This window comes from Lycium barbarum, chromosome 9 (assembly GCF_019175385.1).
Source record: "Lycium barbarum isolate Lr01 chromosome 9, ASM1917538v2, whole genome shotgun sequence".
NCBI classification, from domain to species: Eukaryota; Viridiplantae; Streptophyta; class Magnoliopsida; order Solanales; family Solanaceae; genus Lycium; species Lycium barbarum.
The window spans coordinates 829,162-850,362 of NC_083345.1; the positions used below are offsets into that span (position 1 = coordinate 829,162).

The 21,201-nt window shown below is 32.6% G+C and overlaps 1 protein-coding gene across 7 annotated transcripts; it reads right to left on the bottom strand.

Annotated features, from left to right (window-relative positions):
• Window positions 1–674: 674 nt before the first annotated feature.
• On the bottom strand, window positions 675–15,135 carry LOC132608758 (pirin-like protein). 7 transcript variants are annotated; one of them, XM_060322486.1, is made up of 6 exons: window positions 14,940–15,135; window positions 14,174–14,223; window positions 2,570–2,637; window positions 2,427–2,489; window positions 1,954–2,057; window positions 675–1,493 (listed from the first exon to the last, which is right to left on the bottom strand). In XM_060322486.1, exons 1-6 carry the CDS (start codon window positions 15,044–15,046, stop codon window positions 1,013–1,015), a joined length of 873 nt encoding a protein of 290 aa, XP_060178469.1. In that variant the 5' UTR covers window positions 15,047–15,135; the 3' UTR covers window positions 675–1,012. The 7 variants fall into 7 exon arrangements, with proteins under 7 accessions (XP_060178469.1, XP_060178472.1, XP_060178470.1 ...); XM_060322489.1 differs by lacking the exons at window positions 14,174–14,223; window positions 14,940–15,135 and adding exons at window positions 2,865–2,914; window positions 3,508–3,525; XM_060322487.1 differs by lacking the exons at window positions 14,174–14,223; window positions 14,940–15,135 and adding exons at window positions 2,865–2,914; window positions 3,243–3,446.
• Between the last annotated feature and the right edge of the window lie 6,066 nt (window positions 15,136–21,201).

The window sequence follows — 21,201 nt, forward strand, 5'->3', positions numbered from 1 at the left end:
CATATAATTCATATTGTGATTCAATTATATTTTTTAGTACTTCTAATTTGTGACTTCACTAAAATTGAAATTCCTCATTCCCATTTCAAGTGTCTTATTTTTCTTTTTTTGCTTTGTTCGCAAAAGAGTGTCTCTTTTTATATTTAATAAGTTGACAGTTCACACATACTATATGACATGTTTATAACCACAAAATTCAAAGGACATTTTAGTACATTACGCACATCTTTAAAATAAGACCATAAGATTGAAAAGTCTCTTTTTTTTATTAAATTATGTGCATAGTTAAATTAAGACAGACGGGGGAGTAATATATTATAGTATACTATATTAGATGAAATGAAGTTAATGAACTGCCTCCGCCCTTTTCCACTATTGTCCGATTCTTTCACTACAAACTAATAAGTATTGACACGTGGGATCATCTAATTGAAAAGTCTCTTTATTTACTTAATTGTATTTTCAACACAACAACATGTACGTCCTTTTTTTTTTTCTTTTTTTCCTTTTGGGGGGAATATTTTTGTCATTGTATATGGGTAGGAAAGGTGAATTGAGAAGAAATAACATGGTAGAATTTGAACCTTCCATCTACCTACCTAATACCAATTTCAATTGTAAAAGAAATTAATTGCAATTACAATACCACATCTACTCAATAATTGAAGAAATGATTGTAAAATTCACATGGACCATGTTTTCATTATGGACATCCACTCACTATAATATGATAATATTGTCATTACATTTCCTCTCAACGATCCAAACAAAAGGTAAGATATTATTCAAGAACTGAACATATTTTCCACTATGGCTACAAGAATTACTACCAACGCAAATCTTGAACAAATGAAGGAAATGAATACTAATAAACTTCGCTCAACACACATCTCATTTCAAATGAAAAATAAAAGGCTATGACAACCTGAAATCATAAAACATTTATCAGAAAAACTATTGAATATTGCAGTTTGTAGGCTAATTTTGAAGTATAAGATGTAACTCTGTTTACTCATTTAGAACTCCATTGCCCTGCTCTTTCAAAACCATTTCTCCCAAGTTGATAATCTTGATAAGCCTGCATAATCTCAGTCTTAGTGTTCATAACAAAAGGACCATACTGCACGACCGGCTCGTTAATCGGCTGCCCTCCTATCAGAACAAACCTCAATGGCTTTGAAGATTTGTTCCACACACTTAGGCCTTCTCCAGGGCCTAAAACCAAGCAATGGTGAGCTGGTGTTGTTGAATCCGGAGAACCAAACGCCCCTCCTCCTTCGACTATGTAGACAAACGCATTCCAAGGCTCAGGGATTGGTTGATGATGCTCAGAACCTGGTTTTAGGGTGAAATCGAGGTACATTGTGGGCGTTCGCGTGAAAATTTGGGATTTGACACCCATGGATTCCCCTGCTAGGATAGTGACCGAAACGCCATCTTTTTCCGCCTTTGGTATGTTTTCGTGTAGCAATTCTTGATACCTTGGCTCAACCCTGCACATTGACAAGAGGGTCATTCTTTTCTTTTCAAGAATATGAAGAATTTGTCTAGTTTTGTACTCTTGTCTTAATATTGCAGAGATGATCATCTTAAGTGTACATTTCACTCTGTATTTTGAGATATCATAAGTTACTGTTCTAGTATTTCGTTTATAACGAGTTGTTGTGTCTAGAACCACGCAATGTCAGTTGAACACCCTTCGTCGAAAAATTATGCTAAGTATATAGGTCAAAAAATACTATTTATACATATATATCGATTCTTGGACGTCCTTAAGAAAATTTCTGGCTTCACAACTGGAATGACAGTAGAACCAAAGTTCTGCAATAGTCTTATGAATTTTGGTCAAAGTACACGTTATAGGAATATGTTTAAATGAAAAAAGATTATTCAAACACAAACTGTTTAAGCCAAATTCAAGATTGAATCAATGTAACAGTACTAATTACTTACAATTTGTCCTTGGAAGAGAGATTTATCCAAAGTTGCAAGCCCTTATGAGTACCTGGTCCTACAGGCATTTCTGAGTGCACTATACCTCTTCCTGCTGTCATCCACTGCATTCAACCAAATGGAAAACTATAAACACGGTTAAATTTGATAAACATACTCCAATTGATTTTTTTTGTTTTTGTTTTTTATCCGGTGTCCAGTCGCATTGGGAAGTCCCACTTTAGGGGGGCAACGCCCTCTTTACCACAGGCGACTCTATTCCCAAGACTCAAATCAAAGACCTGCCTCTAGTTAAGTATGGAGGAATACTTACTGCTCCACCAGAACTTTTGATAATATACATTAATTGGTTACCCAAATAAAAATAGTAGGTAACTTACTATCATTATATTACGCCAAAACTAAAAAAAAATCTTTACAATATCAGTGTACATAACTTGGGGGTTTAGTGATGCTGAGAGCCAACTCATTACCTGGACATCACCGGTCCTGATTGTACCCTTGTGACCAGCAAAATCTTGATGAGTAAAAGCTCCCTAATACAGAAACACAAAATTAGCACAAAAATACTAATGCTATAATGTTTTGAATTAAGAAACTAAACTACACAAATTACCTGCAACATGTAAGTCACAGTCTCAAAGCCTCTGTGTGGATGACCAGGAAATCCAGCAGGTGGTGAAACTGCAAGAATTACATACATTTCTACTTAGTAAAAGTCTTTATTGCTCGGACTCTTCAAAAATATAACTTGATGTGTTTCGGATCCTCCAAAGCAATGTATTTTTGAAGGATTCGGCTCGCAATATTTTTGGAAGGCCGGAGCAATATAGGCGAAAATAAAGTTTATTTTCATAAAATAATAAAGAATAAAATGAAACAAAGATTGTCCTTAATGCTATAGACATTACCACTAAACTCATCTAACATGAGGAAAGGATCGAGATTCTGCAATTCTGGCCTGAAAATCAAAATTGTCAAACAAATATAAAAAGCAATCGGCACCCAAATAGATTAATAAGAACAATTCCAGTTCTAATGATAATTAATCATAGACCGTAAATTTAATATACATCAATAGACTAACTCTGAATGGGAAACAAGTTATTCCCCCCCCCCCCCCCCCCCCCCCCCCAAAAAAAAGGGAAAAAGAAAAAAAACACACACACATACAGAGAAACTACATAAATTTTGGGAAAGATGGAAACACAAGTAAGGAAAGTTTTTTATATTCACCTATTTCCTCAAAAGCACAAAAAGGAAAATAAGAATTAAGAAAAGTGTCGTACTTTGGTCTGATGGTAAGAGCACAAGTCATCAGTTTAAATCTTATTGTAAATATTTAAAAGGAGAAGGGTAGATGTTTGAGTCTATTATTAACCAAATTTCCAACTAGGTTTCAATGACATCAGAATTTCTCGATCATCAAGTAAGATAATAAAAAAATTCATCTTTGATCTAATGGTAAGAGCGCAAGTGATGAGTTCAATTCTTGGTACAGACAAAAGTATGATATCTAAGGAGAAAAGAGTAAAAAGATCAAATATTATTCACCGCGTTTCAAACTATGTGACAAATGCCTTAAGGAATTTCTCGATTATCATGGAAAAAACTAAAAAAAGGGAACAAACTTCTCTAAAATACCTTCCAATGGAGTCCGGAGCCTAAAGGGTATAAAAATACACGGTTTTTACCAAAAGGGGATGTCCAAAAATTTATATACCAAAAGGGGTATATCGTGGGCTGATCCACGTTATACCCCAAAGTTTTTCACGAAAAATTAAAAAAAAAAAAAATTGAACGCATAACGTGGATCAGTCCACGTTTTACCAATAACGTTTTTTTTTTTTTTTTTTTTTTTCGAGCACTAAAAATTTAGTAAACTTTTTTTTTTGTAACACTTAGTGTGTTTTTTCATACTTTGATCAATAATTAATCGTGCGTGAAGACTCCGAAACGTCAATATTTTATATAGAACATGATATTTTTTTCTGCGTACAATAATGTAGGCTCAATACATCAAGGATATGTAGACGTTCGGATCGTCATTTTAGGGGTTGAAAAGGTGCCCGAAGTAAGTTTTGTTTGAAAAAACTTAGTGTTTTTTCATACTTTGACCAATGATTTGTCGTGTGTGAAGACTCCGAAACGTCAATATTTTATATAGAACTTGATATTTTTTCTGCGTACAATAATGTAGGCTCAATACATCAAGGATACGTAGACGTTCGGATAATCATTTTAGCGGTTGAAAAGGTACCCGAAGTAAGTTTTGTTTAAGGTTTAAGTGTTTTGTTTTTTAAGGTTTTGATTTAAGCGTGTTATTTTTTAATCACGACAAAACATTATTTTGAATATAAATATAATTCTAAAAAATATAGGGAGAAAAACTAGTTGTAAAGTGGTCAAACTTTAGATGGTCATAACTTTGCGCTCGGACGTCCTTTTTATGCGTTTTTTTTTTTGAACTTGCGTATTTTTTCGAGATTTACGCAGACAAACTGCCATAGGCGGTTTGGCCGAGCCGATTTTTGAAAAAACACCTTTTATTCCATTCAATTTCAATTTTCTCCCAAATTGTCCTGAAATTTTCAGTTTTATTTACTTATAAGATGATGATACGCAATATATTTCAACGTAAAAATCCCAGGATAATGTAGCTGTGAATGTCAATTTCACTTCTGCGGTTTCAATTTTTGAAAATAAAGCTGACTAATTTTCTCGACATATAAAGTTGACTAAAATAACCTTACAGTCAAACACTAAGTTTTTTCAAACAAAACTTACTTCGGGTACCTTTTCAACCGCTAAAATGATTATCCGAACGTCTACGTATCCTTGATGTATTGAGCCTACATTATTGTACGCAGAAAAAATATCAAGTTCTATATGAAATATTGACGTTTCGGAGTCTTCACACACGACTAATCATTGGTCAAAGTATGAAAAAGCACTAAGTTTTTTCAAACAAAACTTACTTCGGGCACCTTTTCAACCCCTAAAATGACGATCCGAACGTCTACATATCCTTGATGTATTGAGCCTACATTATTGTACGCAGAAAAAAATATCATGTTCTATATAAAATATTGACGTTTCGGAGTCTTCACGCACGATTAATTATTGATCAAAGTATGAAAAAACACACTAAGTGTTACAAAAAAAAAAGTTTACTAAATTTTTAGTGCTCGAAAAAAAAAAAAAAAAAAAAAAACGTTATTGGTAAAACGTGGACTGATCCACGTTATGCGTTCAATTTTTTTTTTTTTTAATTTTTCGTGAAAAACTTTGGGGTATAACGTGGATCAGCCCACGATATACCCCTTTTGGTATATAAATTTTTGGACATCCCCTTTTGGTAAAAACCGTGTATTTTTATACCCTTTAGGCTCCGGACTCCCTTCCAATGCTTCTCCTTACAACAGCACCATCACCTTCATTTTGAGCTCTAGCCAAAATTTTCTTAACAACCAATCTTGGTCTACTGAATACGGAGGATTTAGACATTACTTTGAGGATTTTGAGGTTTGTTAAATTGAATATGTTTGTATAAACTATGTTGTTTGTGTTATGTTTTCTTTTAAATCTGCTGTGGTATTTATAGGCAACTTCTAAAGGATTCACATGCACTGATGACGAATTATATACATCTGATTTCGTGTGTAACATAGAAGTTTCAGTGGGGCCTAGTACTTAAATTTTGGGATTTTTTAATTTGATGATTTCATGCTCACGTCAATGACGATGGCTTCTCAGAATAAATTTTATTTGGTTAAATATGATGAATCTACTCTTGTGAAATTTTTTAAAAAGATGGAAGGAATTGGTGATACAAAATTGATTGACAAAATAAGTAAAAGAATTAACGAAAGAATCGGAGAATGTTAGGGTGCTCCACGTTAGTTAAAAGAATAAATTGTTGTCTATTTATTTCCTCTGACATCATTGATAACACGCTTTCATTTTTAGTATGTTTCAAAAAAAAAAAACATCTTTCATTTAAAAATAGTTTTATTTTAAAGTTTTCATTTTATTCTTAGCGAAATAATTTATAACCACACAAATGTATAAGACTTGTTATAGATTCACAAATTAACATTTTTTAAAATCTTATTTCCCGTCAAGCAATGTCACATAAAGTTAGACGAAAAAAATATATGATCAATTCCTACACTAAGCAGTAGCAGAATACCTATAAGACATTTTTTAAGAAAATACTACATGTTTGTTAGAATAATTGTGAATGTCATTCAACCGTTTACATATAATAAAAAAATATTATCGTTATTTGCATATACTACTATGCAATTTTTCGATGAGGAATGCAACTAAATCTCTTGCTAACTCCCAGCTTCTTGACTTGTAGGCGTTCAATAATACTAACTGTAATTTAAGTATTATAAAATAAGAATATAAACCAAATTTAGAAGCCTTCAATATTTTTTAACTTTTAAACGAAGAAACATCTAGCAACTTCAAAAATCAAAGAGAAACAGCATTTGGTAGATACTTATTTATTTTGCCGCCTTTGGTTCGTTGACCATTGACATGATTCTTCATTTAATTTTTTTCTTTTTAATCTTTCTTTTCTCATTTCTCTTAATTATTTGCAAGTTGTAGATAAGAGTTGCTTTCAAAGTTACATTTTGAAAAGACAATTGAACCAGTCCTTGGAATTGGTACAATAACCTGGTCTAAATTTAGAATTAGGAATCTGCTGAAGAAATGATAAACATAGCTTTTTATAAATTTTCTTTTCTATTTTTTATTTTTATTATATATATGTGCCTTAACAGGACTAACACAACATTGAATAGTTGTAGAAATTATACACTTTAACACAACAATAAATACTTGTACTAAAAGTTATATAAATTGTACATTTTACTATTTTTTTTATCCCACGTGGACATATGTCATAGTACTCAATATTTATTCTCTTCTCATGTATACACGTATGCACTTCAATTTTAATTCTCCGATACATTTATTTTTTTCGTGCACTTTTACTTGTTCACTTTTCACTTTTCACGTTATTGCTGAATATTTATTCTCTTCTCATGTATAGACGTATGCAGTTCAGTTTTAATTCTACTACACAAATTTATTTCCTCCGTACACTTTTACTTGTTCACTTTTGATTTTTCACGTTCTTTAAGAATTATTAAATTCCACGTGGATATATGTCATATTAGTGAATATTTATTCTCTTCTCATGTATACACGCATGCACTTCAATTTTAATTGTCCGACACATATTTATTTCTTTCGTGCACTTTTAGTTGTTCACTTTTGACTTTTCACGTTCTTGCTGAATATTTATTTTCTTCTCATATATACATGTATGCACTTCAATTTTAATTCTCCGACACATATTTATTTCCTCCGTGTACTTTTAGTTGTTCACTTTTGACTTTTCGCGTTATTTAAGAATTAATAAATGAAGTACTCCCTCCGTCTCATATTACTTGGCCCATGTCCCATATTACTTGACCCATTACTTGACTTTTCACATTTTTTAAGAATTAATAAATGAAATACTCCCGTTGTTCCATATTACTTGTCAACATTACTATACTTGACTTTTCACGTTCTTTAAGAATAATAAAAATGAAGTATTCCCTTCGTCCCATATTACTTGGCTTCCTTTGTGCACTTTTACTTATTCACTTTTGACTTTTCACGTTCTTGCTGATTAATTATTCTCTTCTCATGTATACATGTATGCACTTCAATTTTAATTCTCCGACACATTTATTTTCTCCGTGCACTTTTACTTGTTCACTTTTGACTTTTCACGTTATTTAAGTATTTAATAAATGAATTACTCCCTCCGTCTCATATTACTTCTCCACATTACTTGACTTTTCACATTCTTTAAAAATTAATAAATGAAGTACTCCTTTCGTCTCATATTACTTGGCTACATTACTAAAAATATATGTCTATTTTTCTATTCTATATTTTTCTTCTTCTTATACATAAACACCTAAGGTGGACGAACACAACAACAATAAGTTGTACAAAAAGCAACTGAAATTATACTCTAAGCAGGGACTAACATGTGTAGATTTCACAAGTTGAACATTAATTCTACCTCTTGTATGTTTACTTTTTAAGTCCCACAGGTCCGCAGTGTCTTAATTGTCCTTTAATTTCTTCATTTGGCATGTATTCCCTCTGTCTCAACTTAAGTGTCTACGTTTGACTAGACATGGAGTTTAAGAAATAAAGATATATAGACTTTCAAATATTGTGGTTCTAAATTAAAAATGTGTATAATATAATAAAATATTCTTTGAATTTTGTGATTATAAATTTGACATGTAGGATATTTGTCACAATGTCCTTTTTGGGTAAATAAAGAGGAATATAATATTAACAACAATCTGTTTAAAGAGGAATAAGCCGTTGGAGTTCGATAGTTAAAAGAACTTTAACACATTTTCAAAAATTACATAAAGATATGCGGAGTTATGATTTTTTAGAGATAATAGTATTTGTGGTCTCTTAAGTTACTGTTATTAACGTTTGCTTTTGGTCTTGGTGATATATGAATCAGCATATATAACATTCAGTTAATTAAAATGTGTGTGTTTTTTTTTTTTAGAAAAGATATCATTTTCTTTTTAAATTTGGCCGCACAACTCACTTTAACAATGTAATTTTACGGGTGTTTATATACACCCCTATTCTTTTTTGAAGTGGAATAAATACCACCTCAAATGCTGATGTGGCAAAAAAAGGAAAAGAAAAAAAATTAGGCGCGTAAGTAAAATTAAAAAAAGGTGAGCCCGCTGTTGTGTGTAATATTAAACAAAAAAAAAAAGAGAAAAGACAAAAATTCCCCCTTAAACTTGTCCGCAAAACTCACGTTAGCACTGTAACTTTACTGACGTTTATTTACCCTCGTATTCTAGTTTGAAATGAAATTAATATCCCTTAATAGGTGCCGCGGCAAAAAAAAATATTATTAATTATTGGAAAGCGCATGAAAAGGAAAAAACACTAAATATTGTCCAAACTATACACGTGTCATCTTATAATTGGATGATATACAATTACCTATACTTAATTATGTTTTTCTTAATTTTTTATATCATTTTAGATTTCTTTTTCTTTTTCCTTTTTCCCCTTTTCTCTTTCTTCCTTTCCAGTGGTTTGACACCATCTTCGAGCCAGCTCCTCCATGCCATTCTAGTGTTTTTTTTTTTTTTTTTTTTGAAAATAAATTTGCTTGATGGTTTTTTTTTAAATGTTTTTATTACATGGGGGTAGGGGAAGGGGAAAGGGAAAGGGAAATGGAAAGGGAATTACAATGTGGGGATTCGAATCCTCATTAACAAGGTGAACGTTCACGTAGCCAGCCAACTGAGCTACTAAGTCCCTATTTGCTTGATGAGTTGACTATTAGACATAATAAAAAAAATTATAAGATTTATTTTATAGGCAGATTAGACGTGGATTTGGTGGCCCGAAAAGTTGTTCGACAATGCCATTTTTTCCGATGAAATTGAGCACGTATAGATTTTCTAAGATCTTTCCCGTTTCTTAATTGAAATCCTCAACCCTTTCATGAAGGCCGAGGAGAGAACGATTCACTTTGAGTTTTTTCTCAAATTTGTACTCTTCAACAAACGTTGGCCGGAAAAAAAAAATCGGACAAAACCTCCATTTTTTTCGATTTGGGTTTGTTCTTTCAAGTAAGAGAGACTTCAGAGGCCATGGTGATCAAAGAAGAGGGAACAAAGAATAAGCATTTTGTTAGGTCATGTTTGTCGATAGAGAGAGAGAATGTGGGTTCAACTGATGCAAATGAGAGGGAACAAATTTGGGAATTTGGGGAATGCTAAGTTCATTTTCTGGAGAAAAATCTCTAAACCCAATTTCATTTTTTATTTTTGGAGCAAAATCTCCCATCTGGGGTTGATTATGGCGAAAATTGTCATAATTGTTGAGTGATTTAGTTTGATTTTAGTTGATTTTTCTTGATTTTTGGAGTTTCATGGTTGTTGATGGAAAAAAAAAGATAGCCATCGTTGTTGATGGAAGAAGAAAGGTGGAGAAAGAAAAAGAAAAGAAAATAGAGAAAGTAGGAGGAGGAGGAAGAGAAAGAGAAAAGAGAGACTATCTGACGTGTTAATGACATGTCATTGAGGTGGTGCTTATGTGACGCACGGGTATAGCACATTCTAACCATAAAATTAATACTGCACGTATAAGGTGATATTTAATGAACTTGAAAGTTATCTAGGATGGTAAATAAACGTCCGTTGAGTTAAACTCAACTGCTAAAGTGATTGTTATAAGTAGAGAAAATTTGGAAGAAGAAAGGGAGCGGTACTGGGGGGTGAGGAAGAAAGGGATTGGGCATTAGAGATTAATTAGCTTATTAAAAATAGTGAATAAACAAAAAAGAATTAAAAAATCAAAATTTAGATAATTTTGACATGATTGTGACGTGGTGCTGACATGGCAATGACGCGTCGCGAGTGTAATACACCTCTATTGTGAGACTGATATTATAATCTTAAGGTGATATTTATTTCACTTCAAACAAGAAAGGGGGAGGGGGGGGGGGGGAGTATAAATGCTCGTAGAGGTATAGTGGTAAAGTGAGTTGTGCAGCCAATTTTAGGGGGGAAATAATGTTTTTTTTTTATTATTCTTTCACGTAAAAAATATGTTATACTTTGACTGTCTAAAGAATTATGTTAACCATCGAATATGAAATATCAATATAGGTTTAACATATCACATGAGTAATTAAGTGATAAAATGAATGATTAATAATTATGATAAATTTCTGAATATTTACAAGTAAAGGAATTGAAAAAGATGCATTATTCAATTAATTAAATGTTTAATGTGCTTAATTCAATATCATAAAGACTAAAATCATAATTTACTAATTACAAAGGGACTAAAATTCCTATTTTAGTTGAATTTCCTTTGTAATTTGCAAATGGTGAGGGGGGGGGGGGGGGGGGGGGGTTGGTCTTGTACAAAGAATGTCCAAGTGGTGTTGCTGGATTTTATTATTTTCCTTTTGCTTGGATGATTTCATAAATGGGAGAACTTTTGGTAAGTAAAGGAGGTTATTATGATAATTAATATATTTTTTAAATAAAAATAATCTGTTTCTATTATCTGAAACTCGATATTTTTGCAAGACTAATGGAAAACTAATTTAATTTCATAATCCTAAACTAGAAAGATGTTTGACCAGGATTAAGATGGTTAACGTGTCTAATTGTCATGCTAATTTGAACATCAATTCTTTTTATTTTTTTTAGAAAAATCCAGAGTTTTTTGTTTTTTTTTTTAACCCCTCCCAGGAGTTCTCCCTTGCTCCCTTGGTGACTCCAGACTAATGCGAAGCCCGTGAAATTAATTCTTAAGTCCATCATCAATCTTTTTAGCACTATTTCTTCATTTAATTCATACTGTGATTCAATTATATTTCTTAGTACTTGTAATTTGTAACTTCACTAAAATTGAAATCCCTCCGTCCCATTTTAAGTGTCTTACTTTTCTTTTCTAGTTTGTTCGCAAAAGAATGTCTCTTTCTATTATTTAGTAAATTGATAATTTAAACATCCCATATAACATGTTTATAACCACGAGATTCAAAGGACATTTTAATACATTACGCATATCTTTAAATTCGGACCACAAGATTCAAAAATCTCTCTTTATTTTTTAAACTCTGTGCCTAATTAAACTAAGACACTTAAATTAAGTCGAGGGTGTAAGATATAGTATACTATATTAGATGATATGAACTTCCTCTGCCCTTTTCCACTATTGTCCAATCTTTCACTCTAAACTAATAAGTATTGACACGTGGGATCATCTAATTGAAAAGTTTAAGCGATTAGAAAAAGCACACTTTTATTTACTTAATTATACCTTGTGTTTAATTACACATTTTTATTTACTTAATTATACTTTTAACACAACGTGCACGACCTCTCTTTTTTTTTTTGGTGGGGGGGGGGGGGGGGGTGGTATTTGTCTCATTGTATATGGGGAAGAAAGGTGAATTGAGAAGAGATAACATGGTAGAATTTGAACCTTCCATCTACCTTCCTAATACCAATTTCAATTGTAAGAGAATTTAATTGCAATTACAATACCACATCTACTCAATAATTGAAGAAATGATTGTAAAAATCACATGGACCATGTTTTCATTATGGACATCCACTCACTATAATATGATAATATTGTCATTACATTTCCTATCAATGATCCAAACAAAAGGTAAAATATTATTCAAAAACTGAACGTATTTTCCACTATGGCTACAAGAATGACTACCAATACAACTTTTCAACAAATGAAGGAAATGAATACTTATAAACTTCACTCAACACACATATCATTTCAAATGAAAAAAAAAATGGACTATGACAACCTGAAATCAGAAAACATTTATCAGAAAAACTATTGAATATTGCAGTTTGTAGGCTAATTTTGAAGTATAAGATGTAACTCTGTTTACTCATTTAGAGCTCCATTGCCTTGCTCTTTCAAAACCATTTCTCCCAAGTTGATAATCTTGATAAGCCTGCATAATCTCAGTCTTAGTGTTCATAACAAAAGGACCATATTGCACGACCGGCTCGTTAATCGGCTGCCCTCCTATCAGAACAAACCTCAATGGCTTTGAAGATTTGTTCCACACACTTAGGCCTTCTCCAGGGCCTAAAACCAAGCAATGGTGAGCTGGTGTTGTTGAATCTGGAGAACCAAACACCCCTTCTCCTTCGACTACGTAGACGAATGCATTCCAAGAATCGGGGATCGGTTGGTGATGCTCAGAACCCGGTTTCATGGTGAAATCGAGGAACATTGTGGGTGTTCGCGTGAAAACTTGGGATTTTACGCCCATCGATTCCCCTGCTAAAATAGTGACCGAAACACCACCTTTTTCCACCTTCGGTATGTTTTCGTGTAGCAATTCTTGATACCTTGGCTCAACCCTGCACATTGACAAGAAGGATGTAAGACTTTCTCATTCATCAACTAAATGGACATTTCACTCTGCAATTTGAGATTTCATAAGCTATTGTTCCATTATTTCTGTTTATAAGGACGAGTTGTTGTGTCTAAAGCATGGAGTAGCTACAAACGGTAAAAGGGGGTCAGTTGAACATCCTTCATCCGAAATTTATCCTAAGGTCAAAATAAAAAAATAAAAAATACATATATTAAATCTTTAACAGCCTGAAGGAAATTTCTCGCTTCACCAGTGGAACCACAGTATAACCAAATATCTGCAACATTCTTATGAATTTTGACAAAGTACTTGTTATAGGCATACGTTTATGAAAAAGATTATTGAAACACTCAATATATGTAAGCCTAAGTCAAGATTGGATCTGTGTAAAAACTAATTACTTACATTTTGTCCTTGGATGCCAGATTTATCCAAAGTTGCAAGCCCTTATGAGTACCTGGTCCTGCAGGCATTTCTGAATGAACTATACCTCTTCCTGCTGTCATCCACTGCATTCAACCAGTAGAAAAATTGTAAAAAGATTAGACAATTTCTTTATTCCTTAGGGGGTCTCTCTTTTACTTCTTCCCCTTGTTAAAAAATACTTACACCATCATGTCACTTATAAGGTAACTATCGGTAACTTTATCAGTTTAACATTTACTTGGTAACCTTTTTCCCATGATAGAAGTACTAATTAACCTACCATCACAAGTTAAACTACAATGTAACAAGTAACGTAAATGTTTCTTTTTTCTGGTGGCATGGCATGGGAAGGAGGGAGGGGGGGGGGGGGGGGGTGAGCAAAATCATTACCTGCACATCACCAGTTCTGATTGTACCCTTGTGACCAGCAAAATCTTGATGAGTAAAAGCTCCCTAAAACACACAAAAGAAAAACCAGATTAGCACGTTCAATCTCCTTAATCATAGGAATCAATAACTTCTATTTTTTATCATCATAGTTCTAAAACCTCTTAATGTTTTAATCAACTTTAACTGAAGTACCATATTGTATTGAATTAAGCAATTAAACTTACCTGCAACATGTAAGTCACAGTCTCAAATCCTCTGTGTGGATGATCAGGAAATCCAGCCGGTGGTGAAACTGCAATAATCAAAGTATATAGGTTCCCAAATTAGTAAAAACAAAATTCATTTCATAAAGTAATAAAAGAACCAAAAAAAAAAAATCCTTAATGTTATAGACATTACCATTAAACTCATCTAACATGAGGAATGGATCAAGACTCTGCAATTCTGGCCTGAAAATCAAAATTTCCAAAAATAGATAACTTCCAGTTCTAATGATAATTTATAACAGACCTTAAATTTAATATACATCAATAGACTAACTCTGAATGGGAAACAAGTTACCAAGAGTTTTAGGACATCCATTATTCCCAAAAAAAAAAAAAAAAGGGAAAAAAGAAAAACACACACATACAGTCAGAGAAACTATATGAATTTTGGGAAAGATGGAAACACAAGTAAGAAAAGTTTTTTATATTCACCTTATTTCCTCAAAAGCACAAAAAGTAATGAGTTTAAATCTTGTTGTAAATATTTAAAAGGAGAAGGGTAGATGTTCAAGTCTATTAATCACCAAATTTTGAAAAAGAAAGTAAGAAAAATCTCGCATTTATTTTAGTGGTAAAAGCGCCCTGATTTTTTTTTTTTAATTTGTTTATTACATAGGAGTAGGGTAGGGAAGAGAAAAATGGGAAAGAGAATTACAACGTGCAGATTTAAACTCTCACAAGTGAAAGTTCAAGTAATCAACCAACTGAGCTATTAGATCCCTATCGCAAGTCATGAGTCAATTCGTGATACAGGCAAAAGTATGATATTTAAAGGCACCAGAGTAAAAAGACGGGACTATTATTCACCGAGTTTCAAATTTTGTGTCTATTGCCCTTGAAAATTTCCCGATTATCAAAAAGAAATATAAGGAAAAGGAAATAAATTTAAGAAAAAGTACCTTCCAATGCTTCTCCTAACAACAGCACCATCACCTTCATTTTGAGCTCTGGCCAAAAGTTTCTTAACAACCAATCTTGGTCTACTGAATACAGAGGATTTAGACATTATTTTGAGGATTTTGATGTTTTTTTTTGTTTTAACAATTGAAAATATGTTTTATGTGTGTTGTGTTTTCTTATGAATCCGCTCTGGTATTTATAGGTGACTTGTTAAGGGTCCATATGCATTGATGACGAATTATATACATCTGATTTCGTGTGTAAAATAGAAGTTTCAATGGGGTCTAGTACTTACTTTTTGGGATTTTTTATTTGATGATTTAATGCTCACGTCATTATGACGATGGCTTCTCAGAATAAATTTTATTTGGTTAAGAAGTGATGAATCTACTCTTGTAAAATTTCAGAAAAAGATGGAAGGAATTAGAGATACAAAATTGATTAACTAAAAAGGAAAAGTAAGTAAAAGAATAAATAAGATACTAGAATAGTCAGGTAAAAGAATAAATTATAGTATAATTATTTTCTATGACACGATTGATGACACGCTTTTCTTTTTAGTATGTTTGGAAAAAAAATACTATCTTTCATTTAGAAATATTTTATTTTGTCCTTAATGAAATAATATATAATCACACATATATTTAAGACTCGTCGTAGATCACAAGTCAACATTTTTTAAACTTTATTTCCAACTCAAAAGTATCACATAAATATAGAGAGAAAAATATATGATCAATTCCTACATTAAGCAGTAGCAGAATACCGATAAGAAAAAAATTACTACATATTTGTTAGAATATTTGTTAATGTCATTCAACCGTTCACATATAATAAAAAAATATTTTCGTAATTTGCATATAGTACTATGCAATTTTTCGATAAATAATTCAATTAAATCTCTTGCTAACTCCTAGGTTCTTGACTTGTAGGTAACCAATAATACTACCTGTAATTTAAGCATTATAAAATAAGAATATAAAAAAAAATTAAGAAGGCCCCTTAGATATAGCCTTCAGTTTTTTTTTTTTTTTTTTAAAAAAAAACTTTATAATGAAGAAACATCTAGCAACTTCAGAAATCAAAGAGAAGCAACGTCTGGTTGCTACTTATTTATTTTGCCGCCTTCGATTAGTTGACCATTGACATTATTCTTCATTTCAACTTTTTCGTGAAAAAAAAATCAATTTTTCTTTTAGGATGTGTTGGAGGAAAATATTTTCCATGAAAAATGTGTTCTTAAAAAATAACTGAATGTATTTTATTTTCTCATGTTCGGTTGGATAGTGAAAAATAAGTGAATTTTTTACTTATTTTTTCATGTTCAGTTAATTGGTATAACACATTTTTCAAAAAATACCAATCCAAATCCTACCAACCCCACCACCCATACCACACCCAACCCCGCACCCACCACTCCCAAGCACCAATGCACCCCAAGCACCCACCTGCACCACCCATCACTCCCAAGCACTCACATACCCCAAGCACCCCTCCACCACCCACCCCTATCAAATCTCATCCTTACCTAACCACCACCCTCGAATGCACTTCATCTTCATCCACCCCTACCCACACCGCCACCCCACCCCACCCCACATCCCCGCTCCATCCAACCTTCCCACTCACCCACCTCTCCCAAATTTTCTGTTTCATATACTTTATTTTACTTATAAATCTTCTATAAAAATGAGAAATATTTTCTTACCCTCTATCCCTCACCACCACCCACCCCAATCAAATTTAATCACACGAACTTTTCATTTTTTATAATTTTTATAAAGATAAAATTAAATATGAAGTACAAAATAGGAGGGAAGAGGGGGGGGGGGGTCTGTCAGGGGATCGGGGCGGTGGGTAGTGTAAAAAATAAATAAAATAAAAAATATAAAAACTTTTTTTAAGAAAAAAAAATATTGTTTGGAGGGGGAGGAGGGGGGATGGAGTGCGGTGGTGCGTGGGGTTGGGGAAGTGGTTGGGGTTGGGTAGTAGTAGGGTGGTTGGTGAAATGTCACTTGTGGAATTGTTTTTCCTACTTTGATTAGAGAAATCATTTTTCCGATTTTTAAAGAACTTATTTTCCCAAACAAAATATTTTTCAAAAATTTTGATCAATCAAACATGAAAAAATTGAAAAACATTTTACAAAAAGTGTTATCCTCCATACCGAACACACCTTTTTTTTTAAATTTAATACCACTAAGCATGCTTAGTGGGTCTTTTATTTATTTGGAAACCGAACACATCCTTAATCTTCCTTTTCTCATTTTTTTTAATTATTTGTAAGTTGTAGATAAGAGTTGCTTTCAAAATTACATTTACATTAAAAATTTTATTCCGCCTCTGCTCTACCTTCCCCAAACTCCACCTGATAAAATTATACTGAGTATGTTGTTGTTATTGTTGAAAAATGACCATACAAAGATATTTTATATGGAAAATGGACGTACTTTCATTGGTAACTGGTACAAAACACAAAACTATGTGTTTTTGTAAAGAATAACACAATTTACCTTAAACGAAATATTACTCGTCACTTATCGATTGCAGAATTTTTTCTAGACAAAATTAATAGTCTTAGACCAAATTTACATTAAAATTCTATCGCATGATGTCAAAGTTATATTTTTGTAAGCATTACAAACCGTTCTTCACTATTTTTCAGGGGTGGCTCGAAGAGAAGGCTATTAAAGCCTTTGCTTTAGTCCCTCAAAATTTTGAGGGCTTCATTTTTTTTTTAACTAATAATGAGTTTTATGATTTTAATTTTACTTAGACAATATTGAAGTTTGTAGAAAAAGTAAAATACACAAAAAAAAAATATAAGCAAAAAGAAAGAAAAAAAAAGCTGACTACTTTTTATAGTGCAAATATTTTAAATTTTGAATTAATCTACTCACATCTTTGTATTAGTAAATAAAATTTTATACAACAACATTCAAGATATTGTATTGCAATTACATGACAAACATCTTATTAACTTGAGTTAATCCTCACTAATATAAATAATAAAAATAATATTACTATGTGAATTAGAACTTTTGAATTTTTAAAGATACTACACTACAAACAACAAATATAGAAAAGAAAAATATATGCCTCTTATTAAAAACTGGCTTTAGTGCCATTAATTTTACTGAGTCACCCTTGTATTTTTCATTAGATAAATTTTTTCGTATAGAGACTTCCACAAAATGTAAATTATGAAAATTTCACCTGTGAAAACTTTATCAATATCTGTCAAAGTCCGGAACCTAAATGACGGAACCACTACTTATAAATTAAGTTTAATTTTAGGTCATCGTAGATGGAAGAAGTTAGGTGTAATTATACCGTCAGAAGGAGAGTTAATGCTAATAAATTTAGTGGCACACTAGACCATGAATGCGGGATAATTTATGCGTGCCCAGGTATATAATATCTTTAAAAAAGCATGTTGATTTATTAGAGACCTAAAGTGTTTGAGAAAAAGGGGTGTTCCACAAGTAACGAGAGCGTATACGGTCCTAAGTTGCACCGTAAAAAATAAAGAATTTGGATTAGCCTTCATTGAGCTTGTATCAGTAGTAGATTTAATTGATTTGGGTCAAGACATTTGGAGATAAAAGAAAGTTGTAAGGGCTTGAGAACATGAAGAAGAGTGCTTAGTCTTCGTGACACTTTTCGAGAAGTCTTCTCATAATTTTTTATAATATGATATCCAATCTAAATTCTTCTTTTACTCTTTTCCTCATTGCTTTTCTTTTCTTAAAAAGTGCAATAACCATCGGTTTGGAAGAGATAAACAGAAATTCAATATCTCATAAAAACCTGCTTACTGACGGTGTGATGGTAAATATCATAAAATAAGACTTAGTAATTTCTTTTATGAGCTCAATTTACAATGAAGATAGAGAAAAGAATGACTTATTTATGAACGTTTATTTAGAACTTTGAATATGACTATTTGTGGGAGAAAAAGAAAAAAAATGAAATTTGGACAAAAGAAAATTACCGGAAAGACAAGCATGAAATTACTATTACGCCCCTTTTAAAAAAAATTGTGTACCTTAAACAGCCTTAAACTGAGTTACCAATAAATATTTAAGAGACATAAAGATAATAGATATGTAAAAGATGTGAAAAGGGTGAAGGCTCTGTTACACTAATCGACTTCCTCATACTTAATAAGAATTAGAAAATACTCAAATGTCTTGGAAATTAATTTAAATATGTAATTCAATCAGTTAAGCACTAGTGGGTTGAGTTGTATCAGAACCTCGTAACTTTTTTTTCTTGAAAAGAAAAAAAGATGAAACAAATTTGGACAAAAGAAAAAAAGGTGGCAGCTCTCGGACGCTATTTGGCCATTCATGCTTAACTAGTTGAATTATATATTTAAATTTATTTTTAATATATATTAAGTTTCTATCAAATTCAGTGGTATCAGGGCTTTGGATATGACTATTTGTGGAAGAAAAAGGAAAAAATTGTAATTGAGAGAACAAAAAAAGATCCTTCAATAATATGACATAAATATATGTTGCATTACGTAATCATAGAAGGTATGGAGAATAACTTATCTTATTACTCAATGAATACAATGGTATAAATACATGAATGATAAGCTAAATATGGTAACTAAATATTTAAATCCCTACAAATCTGCTATGCTATCATCTATATTTTAATATACAACTATAATGATTGTAATGATGCTGTAACACTCCCCCTCAAGTTGGAGCATTATCAATACAAGTCAAAGGGATTCTATATTAGCAATAATATTCATGCTTTGGTCATCTAAGCATTTTATCAAACACTTAGTGGGCATGAAGCTCCACAGTCTCTATTAATGGTGATTTCTTCACCCAATTCCCATTCTATTACTTCTAGGTGATTTTACAATCTCAATTAGGTGTAATCAACATCATTCTTTATCACCCACATGGATACAATAATCCCAAGTCAACAATCTAAAACTCTAGCATTGTTCATATAACCCTCTTTATCAAACCCATTTACTATTCTCCCAAGAACTCATCAATTCACAACTATAAATGTTTAGAGGGTAGAAACATTACCTTTTTGAAGTCCAATCCTCTTGAATTCGGGTTCTAGGGTTTTCACCTCCAACTATAGTGTTCCAATCACAACTCTATAGATTAGAAGAGTTTACTCAAATTAGAAAGGGATTAGGGACTTGGATTCAATCTAGAATCATGATAGAAACTTACCTTGGAAGATGTTGAGGTTTGGGACTTGTTCTCTATGAGTTTAGAGAGAATTTTCGTGAATGGGTCTGGGGAAATAAATCCCAAATCCCAAATATAACAAAAAAAACGCGTAAACCCGACCTTTGACCCGAAAACGTACTTAACGGACCAAACGACGGTTCAAACGACGAAACGTCGATCAGATCGACGGAGCGTCGATATACTCCGTCGAATTGATCGAATTTCCAGTGAACAATGCACAGTCGACGGTTCAAAGGACGAACCATCGATCAGATCGACGGAGCGTCGATCTGCTCCGTCGAATTGATCAAATTTCCAGTGAACAATGCACAGTCGACGGTTCAAAGGACGAACCATCGATCATAACGACGGAGCGTCGATCTTCCCGTCGAAGTCACCAATTTTCCAACGAAGATAGGCTTCAGTAAAATGGGCATAACTCTTTGCACAGATGTCCGTTTGACCTCCATAATATACCGTTGGAAGGATATTTCAAAGGGCTACAACTTTCAACAAGGAAGTTTTCCCAAAATCCAAATTAATAATGGGGTTATGGTCGTTGGAATTAAGACTATCTATAAACTCACTGGCAAACATGCCCCGTAGAGTGACTCCCAACTTTTCTTTGCCCAAAGACATTTCCTATGACTTAATTGGTTTTCAAAACACTTCCTAACCCTCATATTGGTTCCATTATATTATCATCTTATGAGTCAAACTTTCGTCCGAAGTTACGAGGTGTTACACTCCGATGGCTTCGTCGGCGCGTGAGACCCACTTCGTATTCTCCGACCACCAGGTACTGGGTGATAACGAGTCAAAGGGATATGTTTATCCTTAGACAGGTGGTGACAATTATATTTCCAGTCACAATAACCGGAAATAAGGCAGTGGCTAATTCCAACGACGACAAGTGATGAAATTCGACATACCACCACTTTAAATCCGACAAGGCTCTGATACCATGTAATCAGAGAAGGTATGGAGAATAACTTATATTATTACTCAAAGAATACAATGATATAAATACATGAAGAGGATAATC

Bases quoted from the DNA above. Each gene is read 5' to 3' on its own strand.
- LOC132608758 (XM_060322486.1), bottom strand. From the start codon at position 15,046: ATGTCTAAATCCTCTGTATTCAGTAGACCAAGATTGGTTGTTAAGAAA. The intron at 2,638-14,173 runs GTAATGTCTATA...TAATTCTTGCAG, and splicing joins CATGTTAGATGAGTTTAATG to TTTCACCACCTGCTGGATTT. The intron at 2,058-2,426 runs GTAATGAGTTGG...GGTTGAATGCAG, and splicing joins TCAGGACCGGTGATGTCCAG to TGGATGACAGCAGGAAGAGG.